Source organism: Ruditapes philippinarum, unplaced genomic scaffold (assembly GCF_026571515.1).
Source record: "Ruditapes philippinarum isolate M1 unplaced genomic scaffold, ASM2657151v2 ctg2919_1_1_1_1, whole genome shotgun sequence".
Lineage (NCBI taxonomy): Eukaryota > Metazoa > Mollusca > Bivalvia > Venerida > Veneridae > Ruditapes > Ruditapes philippinarum.
In genome coordinates, this window is record NW_026866021.1 from 116,360 (window position 1) to 129,032 (window position 12,673).

General features: G+C 31.9%; 1 protein-coding gene across 2 annotated transcripts; it reads right to left on the bottom strand.

Annotated features, from left to right (window-relative positions):
* Window positions 1-4,024: 4,024 nt before the first annotated feature.
* LOC132731016 (phospholipid scramblase 1-like) lies at window positions 4,025-11,891 on the bottom strand. 2 transcript variants are annotated; one of them, XM_060717113.1, is made up of 10 exons: window positions 11,107-11,884; window positions 10,289-10,360; window positions 9,467-9,595; window positions 9,008-9,091; window positions 8,570-8,643; window positions 7,428-7,549; window positions 7,030-7,144; window positions 6,636-6,732; window positions 5,414-5,472; window positions 4,025-4,975 (listed from the first exon to the last, which is right to left on the bottom strand). In XM_060717113.1, the coding sequence occupies exons 1-10, from the start codon at window positions 11,135-11,137 to the stop codon at window positions 4,913-4,915; spliced, it is 846 nt and encodes a 281-aa protein (XP_060573096.1). In that variant the 5' UTR covers window positions 11,138-11,884; the 3' UTR covers window positions 4,025-4,912. The 2 variants fall into 2 exon arrangements, 1 of the variants encoding a protein (XP_060573096.1); XR_009625828.1 differs by lacking the exon at window positions 6,636-6,732 and having other exon boundaries at window positions 4,891-4,975; window positions 11,107-11,891.
* Window positions 11,892-12,673: the final 782 nt, after the last annotated feature.

Consider the following 12,673-nt stretch of genomic DNA (forward strand, 5'->3'; position numbering starts at 1 on the left):
ATAAATTAATTGATTGTATCCTCACATTTAAAAACACCTGACCTCGCTTAATTTTTTACGTTGGCATTGTTTTGCTATTCTAGATATTTTACAATTCAGAGTGCAAACCACACCTCTAACTCTTCCCTTATATAATGCATCATTGAAATTTGTTAGACTGGTTAGACGACAGATTAAGTAAATTTTATTTAGTTAGTACACATTAACCAAAGTTAGACTGAGCAGAAATTTGAAAAATACTTCAATGTGATTGGACAAAAAATAATGTTGAACATTAAAAATGAATAATGTTAGGTTAAAAATATACCCAATAATAATACATAGAGGATATTTGTAAAACATAATACACGTAAGAAATATATTTCATAGAGTGAAATAGATGTATTGTGCTACAGGTGAGTTGCTTATTTTAATAAGTCAGCTAAGTGGATGCAATGTGTTTTTTTTTTTTAAATCATATTAAAAATGCAGATGAATGTCAATATACATACAAATATACTATCATAAAGCAAAGGACTATTTCGATATGTAGATCTATTATTGAATAAAATGACAAAAATCTATCAAAATGTTATTGATATTGGATAACCCTTTTGTTAAAACTATTTTAACGGAATGTACATATCAATTACATTTTTTACCATCCCTTTTGCTTAAACATTGAACATGCTGAGGTTTTAAAACCAATAATATATATAAATTTGCCAATTTAGGGCGACTTTATTATTTTGGCTTATTCTTCTAAGCTACGTACTTTTCTGTTTTTCATTTATCTTTAAAGGAAACGGAGAGCTAAATCATTTTTAAGTTCATTTTATGTGTAATCGCGGGTAAAGGGGACTATTTAATCGAGACTAAAACTGTTGAAATTGACTTTGAATTAGTGTCTCTATCTAACCCGAGCGCGTGTAGACACAACGCGGGTATCAAAAACAGTCTTTCTATAACTCCTCTTTCATATGGAATCACCAACAAACAAGACATATTTCTGAGGGAAAATGTAAATTATAAAATAGATATAAATTAATTGCCGTAGAAAGTGTTGTAACATGTCATATCAATGTCATAGTTTACTGTATTATGTTTATTCATAGGCAGTTAAGATGTACTGAAATAATTATAAATAACTTTGGAATATTTTACTGTACAGTAAAGACATTCAATAAGCCAATCATACTGTTTTTTTTTTAATCTAAGCTTAAACAGCTCAGAAAAATGCAACAGTTTTTATTTGTTTGGGTCGTCAGACCAAACAAATAATGGTAGCGAAATTTTGGCCCTGATGCTCTTATTTGCAAATGCCAAAAGCAGTCCAAACTCCTCGAAGCGGTTACTTCCCTTCATATGTACATTAACGCCGAAAACTTAAGGGAGATCACTGCGTAAAGATTGTCAAATGACTTAATTTTCGTAACGAAAAAGAAGTTGCCGATTGGTCGAAGATTTCTAATAGTGTGCTATTCTTATCGATATGCATGCTTGTATTCAGCTCCATGATTATTAACTTCAGTGTTAAACAACAGGTTTACCGTGAACAAAATACATATATCGAAATTAAAAAGTGTTACAAACTCTAATTTAGAGTAATATGGTGTTCTTCAGGCTGTTAGCTTATAAGTCCCCGTGGTCGAGGGGTTTACACGCTCGCTTAGGAAGCCTGAGGTCAGGAGTTCAAGCCTCAGTTCAGGCCACTTTTTTAAGCCAACACGATCGCTTTGGAAGCGAGAGGTCTGGAGTTCAAACCCCAGTTCAGGGCCAAATAAACAATGAATTGAATATTAGTGCAGTGTTGCAATTAGTCTTATAGCCAATTTACTATAGTTATAACACTGGAAACAGCATTGGTGACACTATACAAACAAATTGGTTTATAATCTCACAACCTTCACCTTTCTGACATTCTGAGACCCAAACAAATTTAGCGCCTTCTGTGCTTTGATTTTACTTTCTTTAGCTTATAATGTTTGCAGATGTTAATATTTCCCAAAGCTCTGTATATATTTCTTTATAAACTTCAAGCTTTGCCACCTGTAACTTAGTAACTTATTCAATGTCCTGAAATCACAGACAGGTTGAACCATGGTGGGTGTCTCTTATGAACATTTAATGTGCTCTTTGACGACGGAATGGAAACTAAAACGAAAGTGTAAATGATCGTTAAATTACCAATGGTCCAAAAATCAAAGTACCCCTAAAGAAGGGAGAGGCCTTGAATATTGAAAAACAAAGTCATAATAGGCAGTTGACTGAACAACTGAACAGAATCAACACCATCAAGAGCGCTCAGTTCGAAATACAAAATTCAAGTTTGGGCTGAAGTTTTCTTAAAATACTAGTTTTGTTTTACTCAGACAGTGCAAACAAGATATACACCGTTGAAATATAATATGGATGTGTAACAATCACGTTGTTTGACTTTAATTCAGAATATTCATAACTACCTGTGCGTGATAAATACAAAAAGTATAAGGGATATATTTACATAGTCATTTGTGATATTTAATTATAATATCCTTTATCCTTACGCAGATTTTAAGGATGACCGTCATGACGCTTTTTCTATCTAGAAGGGGTGCTTTATTATTAGCAATTGTTAATCACGCGGAAAGCGTTTCAATAATTTGATATCGTCTATATGTAAGCGGATATATTTCCTCCTTTTTGATGTATCACTGTATTTTGAGAGACACATTAGTGTTTATCTGTTTTACCAATCTTTAGCTCATTTTAATTATATAAAGATCGATATATTTGACAAGAGAAATCGCGTTCTGACACAAATAGACTAAACTAGAGCGGTAATCAGGTAAATTAGAAAACAAAAGAAACATGTGTTAAGCTTATCTTTCCCCATGTTTTTGCTCACCCCATGCTTTGCCGTTATTAAATTTTCTGTAGCTGCTTCAATGAGGAATACTCTGTTCTTTTCTATCCTTTTTACTTAATACGTTTAAAAATGTTGCCAGGTGCGCGGGAAATCACGTGACCGCAAATGTACTTTCGACTGTATTGTTAATGTTTACACAGTCGTAAAAGTATTCCTTTACATGTAGACCGTCTGCAACACTTTAATTTTGTGTTTGCTTTTTTGTTGGGTTTTACGTCGCACCAACACAGTATAGATCATATAGCGACTTTCAAGCTATACTGGTGGAGGAAGACCTCAGGTGCCCCGAGCACAAAAGGCACCTTAGAAGAACCACTGACGTTCCGTAAGCTAGCTGGATAGCTTTCTCACCTGATAGAATTCAAAATCACTATCGGGATTCGAAACCACAGCGGTGAGAAGCAAGTGGTTTGAAGTCAACGACTTTAACCGATCTTAACTGACGCCCCACTTAATTTTGTCAGAACTATTTAGACTGCAGATGGGGAAAACAATATTGAAATATGAATCTATGAGCAGCTTCTACTACACTTGACAGGGACAAATTATATATAACCCATCAAGCTTATTGTCATTTACAACATTTAGTTTTACCGGGTTTTTATTAAGACTTGTGATATGGTGGTAATTTAAGTATTGCTAGAAGGACAGTTCTTTGTGTGTACAGACAATCTTGCCGGAAAGCTCCCTCACAAAGTTTTTAAGGCAGAACAATAATTTATTATTGAACATGTATGTGAGTTTAACAACTGATATTTTCGTGATGATGTTGTTGTTATTGTTTTTGTTGTTGTTAAGGTAGAGTACAAATTTTCATACAAGTATAGTTCTGCTAAGCAAAACAAAAATCAAAGAAATGAATGTGTTTGATTTGTTGGAATCACACAATAGCAATATTCTTTTGTGATATTGACATAACAAGTCTTTAAACTGAGCCATTTAAACTATGAGCAAGTTACATATAAACCTGAATAAATAAAATTAATTTGTTTGATTTGTTCGATACTGTGTGCGACAGTTGCTTGCAATGTGTGTTAGTGTGTAGAAGTGTAAATTGAATCATGTGACCTGTCGTGACCTACTTATTTGCTGAGTTTGTAATAATGTATAAAAACAATTAGAACAAGCAAATGGATGTGCATTTATTTCAATCATACTTAAAATTGGTTTGTTACAAATGCTTCTTTATGCATAATATAATGAATCTTTGATCAGTTGAGAACTATTTATCTATTCTCTGAAGGATGAGAAATTAATGCAAACTGTAATTAATTAATGTAGACGGACTATTGGGTGATTTTGACAGTAAGCAAAGCAAAGGTTTTTTTTAATAAAAGTAATCATAGAATTATTTGCTTTGAGTCTGAAGACCCAAACAAATAAAAACTGTACATACATATATGAAGCTTTGAGGATACAATTCAATAAATGCTTTACAAGCGTCATTGTGGCAGACTGAAATATTGATAATGAAATCACAGACATTGCACTGGTATTCGAATGGTCAGTTGCATTTATTGTGTTATGGACGAATTTAGAATATTTCTGTTTCTGAGAAACTGATAACTTTATAACTTTAATTGTAACAGCGCAATTTGAAACTGGAGTCACTGGTAAAGTTTCTGTTATAATTTGTTAAAATATTTCCGTTTCTGAGAAAATGATAACTTTATAACTATAATTGTAACAGCGCAATTTGAAACTGGAGTCACTGGTAAAGTTTCTGTTATAATTTGTTAGGTTAACCTCGGCAAAACGAAAAGAAAAGAAAGTGAACGACATGAATTTGAAATTTTACAAGTTTCTTTTTAAAAGATCATTTTTTAAGAAATATCTCTGCAAAAAATTCACTCGTCATCTAATTTTATATGTACATTCACACAAATATAAAATATTATAAAATATTCATTCCCCAGTCGGGAATGGTATAAATAATCACACATGTCTTGCATCATTGCTAGAGAGTGTTTTTTAAAACGGATTAAACGTTACAAATATATAGTCTGGAACTTCCAATGCTTTCCTTCACATTCTTCTTCCCCTCCTCCTCTGCTGTACCATTTGATGTTGTGGATAGAAGATTGCATCCTTCAGAAACAAAAACAAAACAGCGAGCCATGTGACATGTCATTTCATAAAATATATATATAATTAACCAATCTCATTAATATTAAATCATCGTTTTCGTTCCTTACTCTTTGATCTTCCCTACCTAGCGAAGGGTAGTGAAGCGACAGTTAGCATATGGCTTTAATGAGTTTGCTAATTAACAAAGTTTTTAACATAACAACTTTCAAATGTATAATCAAAAGTGAATTGATTAGAATTGATAAACAACTGTGATTAGTCATGTTATACGATATATTCATAAAAGTACATGTAGATAACTTTTAGATTATACTTACAGTCTTTTTAAGATATATTTTTATGGTTATTGATTGATTGTTAACTTTTAATAATACTTAAAGTATCAAGAGAAAATGCTAACATTACAGATAGGTTATTGATTGATAGAAAGCTACTTACAATTACAAAAATGGATGCCATTAGCAATGCCTTTGACCTCACATCGAGATCTAATGGAACTGTAAGAGCAATTAATATTTTGATAAGTAAGAACAGTTAAAATAGTATGGGCAAAATTACCTTCCCTTGCCTAAAGCCTACAGTGTCTCATAAAATGTCAGAAAAGGCATTAAACAATTTTATACAAGACTAAACTTTAAACATAACTTAACATTGTCATTTTGATAAATAAGTCTCAATTCAGAGTTTGACCACTTTGCGATTATTGGTGCGATAAAATTTTAATTTTTGTAAGGAAATTATAAAGACTATAAAGATTCCATTGATTGTGCAAGCTTATAAGTGGAGGAAGCAAAATATTTTGTGTGCCCATAAAAGAGATTGTAGAAAATTGCACAATGCATGCCTCTTATTGGAAAATGTTAAGATGAAATTAATCTTTTTACAATGAAATTAAAGTAAATAAAAAGCTTTCCACACATCGAACTTCACAAGCTTTGAAAACATCGTTTACATCATCACAATATAATAACACATGCTTACTCGTATCTTTCACATTGTTATAGTGGCTGAGTTGTGTCATATCGTAATGTCGCTCCGTAAGGAGCCACACGAAAACACGAAAATACATCAAAGTCACTACTGGAGTCCATTATAGTGTTATGCAACCCACAGAGCAAAAGTACAACAATCTGGGGATTTTGTAATATTTTCGGTATTTCGCATTTGCACCCTTCTGAGTAAAATATGGACTGTGTCGCATTTTCGTGTTTTCGTCCGGCGCCCCGAATGGCAGAAATCAGCCACCATACATTATTCTATAATTTCAGAAAAAAATACACAAATTCACACTAAGGATAATTCTTTTCTATGAAAGAACTTGACTTGTGGTGATTGTTTTAAGTCTGAATATGCTAAACATTTAAGCTGTGTCCAGAGAAACTTTGTTATTTTTGAACAACTCCCTTTTGGTCAATGTCAATGTATTTTGTGCCAAATCGAATTTTCTGTTATCTCGAACTGAAATACATGTACTTTTATAATTGAATATCGTAGCTGTTTATCATTTTATTTTTCTATTTTAATGTGAATTTATCTTGTCTTTAGAAACAATAATCCAATCAGACATACATCAAAACCCAGGATCTTACAATTTCAAAACTAAAATTTAAATGTTGCAACTATCAAGTGATAAAAAATATACAGTGACTAGTAGTTTTACATTTAAGGTTGAAATCCTTCTGTCTGTAATAAAAGTCCATTCTCCCCCACTGTTTAGTGACTGTAGCAACGTCTGACTGATCTTCTGCAGAATTAATCTTCAAAACATTTAATATGATTAGCTGTCATTTAAATCGAAATTCAGTTTCAATTCTGGAAACAAACAGTTTATCATGCAAAACAACTTAATACAGCCTCCTTTTCGCTGTATATACCTGTATTCTATCAATTATATCAAACATGTCTGCCTTCCATTGAATTATGTAAGTCTATGACCAAATGTTTATATGTCAGGCGTCTAGACAATACGTCGAACGAGTTCTATGTACGTTAATGCATTTTTTTAAATAAATATTATGCAAAGATATTTCAAGAATAACTATTAAAATTTTTACCGTAAACTGCTGCTGTGACATCGGTGATGACGTTGCACACATGGGTAAAGTTATCGAAAATAAATCCTCGTCGGAGGCATCTGTTATCACGAATACCGGTCTCATAAAATTTTTCCTGCAAATAACAAATATCTTATACATAATATGTGCATTTTTTTATTTGTTAGCTTATTTGACATTGTGTAAACTGCTTACAGTTGAAATAAGCTTAAAAGATAGAAACAATATTATATTCTATTACAAAAAGTAATATTAATGCAATGATGAAAAGAAATATATAATTTCAACAAATCTAGTATGTGATTGAATTGTCATTACAATATCTAAATTCATGTCGGTATTTAGAATAACAGTTCAAAACATTACATTTTTAAACACATTCTTAAAGGCACACCTACCGGCTCTTGAGATAACCAATGATATTTCCAACAGGAGCTTCTACCTCAATGAGATGATCACAACAGCCACAACATGGACAACATGAGCAGAAGATGGGTTTCCTAGAGATCCTCATAACCTCCTGACACACACACACACACACACACACACATATATATATATATATATATATATATATATATATATATATATATATATATATATATATATATATATATATATATATATATATATATATATATATATATATATATATATATATATATATACAAAACTATAAGGGATATATATATCTACTCATTGTCTAAATCATGTGATGTATTGTAAACATAATTGCTATATTTCTTCATGTTATTTGATAAATAGTCATTATTCTTGTCATAAGTAACTTAGTGTTGTCTCAACATTTCAATGTTATTTTATGTTAAATGTTTAAAAAATATATATTATAATGCCTATATAACTTCAGTATTGTTACACAGTAGTTGTAGGGGCCTCCGTGGCCGAGTGGTTAAGGCTGTTGATTTCAAACCACTTTCCCCTCACCGCTGTTGGTTCAAATTCAGCTATGGACTTTGGATTCTTTCACGTGAGGCAACTATCCAGCTAGCTTCCGGAACGTCGATGGTTCTACTCAGGTATACCTGAGGTCTTCTTCTGTGTTGGTATGACGTAACATCATACGAAAGAATCAGTAGTTTTATATACTGGTCTTAGACTGTCTGTGTAAAATGTTCTAATTTACGCATGTTCATTGAATAAAGACCCTATGTTTTTGGTTCTGAATAATAATGTTATGTTTTATTAGCTGATTCCTTAGAGAAAGTCATGATAAAGAGATGCCTGATAGGATCTTCGAATTAAATTCCAGATATAATAATGGTAACCATTTTTTATGCTCAAACACTTTTATTGTTCACATTTTCTTTGATTATGTGCAAAATTTACAGTAAAAAATGTCCATAATATTGGATACATGCATGTTTATAGATGAATGAAAAATGTGATAGATTGATTAGCTGAGCTGTAGGGTAGAGTATTAAATCAATAAATAAAACCTGTTTCATTATCACAATTGCTCATGTCTTTAACGTTTAATAATCTAAACATTAGCAATTTAAGCTATCATATTGTTACATACGCTGCCAACATTATCCGATATGTGGATCGTATACCCTCGTTGACCTGGGAGGCACACACCGCTCATGTCGGTTTCTAGAAAGAATTTTCATCAGTTATATATATATTTTGCTTTCCCAGTAAACGTTTTCTGATAAAACAAATTTTGAAATAGAGTACTATAAACAATGCCCACAATTTTCTATATCATTTTTATTTCCAGAGCTCAGATATTGGAATAAAACACCGAAATAATCAATAACGTCTTGCGTATAAACTTTTGGTATCTGTATATGACTGAATTACCGTACAAATTAAGTTGAAGCCTGAGTTAAAAATTGCTAGTGACAATTTGGACAATTTTACAAACAATAACTCATACCAATCAATATTCAATTTATATTATGTTTAAATATATGAAACATAACATTTAAAAAGTAAACTACTCGAGGATACCTACCCTCAGTGACAAAATAAATTTGCTGCCCCATGTAGTTTTCAATTTTGTACCAGCTGTTAGCAACTGTTGGCATACCCATTCTTCCTGACCGGTCAAAGTATTACAACGAAAATAAATAAACAGTAAGGTACTTTGAATTAAACAACATGGAAATTATTAAAACAAAAATTATTTTCATAATGAGGAAAATATGTTTAAGTTTTAAATTTTAAGATATGACATCATATCAAGGAAAAAAGAGAACTTAGACAATTGCTGTCTTGTGTCAATTACTAGTATCTAGTTCATCCAGTCATCAGCTGTAACCGTGTTTGAAATCCGCAGCCAATTAAATAAACAATTAAACCGCACGGTTACCACAAATTTACATTAACAAGGCCTAAGCGATTTGATAAAAAACATATATCAAAATCGGTTACCGCTTAGATTTAATTCGAGTAAATATAGTAAATATGTAACCTGGGGCAATATCCATGAACTGTCTGAACATAAGTTCTTCGACAATACTTAAGTACTCTAATCCTGGTGGACAACCTAAAGAAGCTTCCGGTTTAGGCATCCATAAATTTGCAGCAGGCGGAATAGGAACTGAAAGATATGTATACTGTTAATGTTCATGTTAACATATTACGATTTGTTTCGTAGTAAATCAGCATGTTATTAAATAACATATACCGAGGCCGTATATAAAATATCGCTGGCTATATGCTATAAAAATTATTTCAGTTAGGGCCATCCATCGTTTCTTCGTATCAACGACATCTGATGGGACAATGGACTTCGGCGTATCGTTACGTCGATTCGACGTATCTTTTAGTCATTTTGGCGCATCGCCCTGTCGTGTCATTGCTGTATAATTTCATCCCTTTGGTGAATTGTCTTGTCGTAAAAGGACAAGGTGATTAGACGATAATGCAAATAGAAGATAAACGATATGCTGAAGTGAAGAGGCGGTCCACCATAGCGACTAGACGGTCAAGCAATTGTATGACGGGACGATGCGCCCAACAACAAGACATGCGCCGAAGCAACGAGACGATACGGCAAAGCAACGAGATGATGCGCCGAAGCAACGAGACAATACGCAAAATCAAAAAGATATTTTAATCTATATTGAAACTGGTTTATAAATGATACAGATTATGGAGATAACTTTAATGCATAAGTACGAAGTGCAAAATGTAGCAAGCTGATGAACAATTTTTGGTTTCCATCGCACCCATAACTTTACAAGGTAAAACAATTGATAACGACGGTAAATATTTAGACATTTTAACTTACCCGAAGGCTGTACCCCATATTGACCTGCAGGAGGTACCCCATATTGAACCTGTTGCACATGTCCGGGAAGAACTAATGACAGGAAAATAAATTAAATCAAGGTTCAGTATGGTATATTAAATATATATATATATGTACATAGAAATGGTTTAAATCGTTTTTGACGGAATAACGAAATATGTTAGATAGGATATAATTGGTGACAAGTAGGTTTATAAATAGCGGTAAAACTAACTCAATGGCAGGTAAAGTCATTATGTAACTACTACCTTATATTTTCCACGTTTTATTAATACGATGGTCACAAAACAATCAGATTTTAACTGTATAATCAGCTTTAAGCTAATTAACTTTTCCACCGTCTTTGGATTTAATTTGTAGATTACCTGCAAACATCTCAAAATAGTGAAGGTCATCCTCCTTATGAAACATGTAACTGTATTAAGAAAAACAAATGAAAATATTTGTACTGATAACTTAATGCTTTCGTGCAAAATATTACCTATGATTACAAGCAGATCGGAGGCATATCCCTAGTTTGATTATTGAAATCGAGCCCATTCGTATGTTTATAGTGATGTCGGAAATAACATTACGACGACTGATTAGTGTTGTAGAAAATTAATTAATAAAAAATTCATTTTAATTTGCTTTATCATTTCAGTCAATGATTTTGTAAAATTCGCATTCAGTATGTGTACGTTTATTAATTATGATAAAAAGTCAAGTTTCCATAAAATCTTCACATTTCTAGTCAAGATTTGTTCTTGAAGTTTTCAACACATTTCATTATGAAAAATGGAGAAAAAGATTTTTACCTGCAGTCGGTGGATATTGTTCTTGACTCATGTTCTGTTTTTGATGACTACAACGACGATATTCGGGGACAGCACCAATGGAAATGATTACAATCTTACGTACAAACAATATATCCGGATGAATGCAAGTTTAGTGCAAAAAAAACCTTTGTTAATGTTTCTTTAGGCACTTATAACTTGATATTCCGTTTACCTGTTTTTTGTTGTTGGTGTACCACCAGCTTGTTAAATTATCAAATTACATAATGTCAAAACGACTTCTAAATAATCATTGACGAATTTCCTATTTTTCCCTTTCGATTTCAACACCAATGCCCAGCGATAGTATCAGCAAATGTAAAAGATTAACACTATTTCAGTCAACGTATTTACCAAGAATGGTTCTAACCACGCAACGAATACATAGTTAAAAAAAGTATCCTGTCCACTGGGTCTGATGATCAGCAGATTATATATCTAAACAATACAATATTTAACAATAAAAACAATGGAGCAGAGTTGTCGCCTAACGATAAAGTAAATATTAGTCAAATGCGGGATGTCAAACTTATGAACAGTATCGACCGATGAAAGAATGAATAATAGAACAAAACCTGGAAAACGTTTACTGAAATGAATACCTTTGTGAATAATTGAAAGCCTATAACTATTGTTATTATTTTTTAGGTTATTTTTGTTTGAAAGTAGTATTCAACTTCAGTATATTGATTTTAATGAAGTTCAATTTCCATTACAAATAACAATACTATTTCATTAATTTAGTAAGTGAATAACAAAGTTAAACGGTAATTTTAAAGGAGTGACAGGTCCGGCTTATTTATGAGATAATTTTGTAGATTAGAAAAATGAAATGACATCGACGCATTAATCTAACTCATTAATCCCTACCCAACTGAATGTTACGATGGCACTAAAGCGGTAAATAAGTCCTTTATTCAAACATTACTATATATATACTAACTCTCTTGCACATTTGAACTTTTCCTAAGTGTTTGATAAGCGTTCTTTTTTAAGATATATGCTTTAAAGCGGCCTTCAGCTTTTATTTTCTGTCGTCATTTCACTGTTAAACCTTCTTCAAGATAGCGTTATATATCGTAAGTGACGTTCGTTTATAAAAATAAAAGATCGGGAAACAAATCGTCAGCTTTATCAAATTAAATATAGAGAGCAGACCGGAAGAAGAGGTATCGGGGGGGTTTCCTTAATGTTTATGTACTTTTTTATAAGATAATTGTTTAAAACGATTTATCTTTAGAAAATAACATATTTAATCGTTATAAAAGCTTAAAACCCTCTTTAAAGTCATTATACCACACAATGTTGTTTGGAAGTTTTTTAAAACAAAATGTGATCAAAAGATACAATTTTACGATAGATTTATACATTTATATCCTGCTAGATGATTGATAATGTCTTATCCAAAGAAAAATAGCCATAAAAGTAACGTTTTTGCTATGTTTATCGTGCTGTAATTTTAAACCGTTGCAACGTTTTATTTAGTAAATATTAACTAACATTATACACACACCCGTAAACTGGTTGCAAGTAGATCTGTTTGTTATCT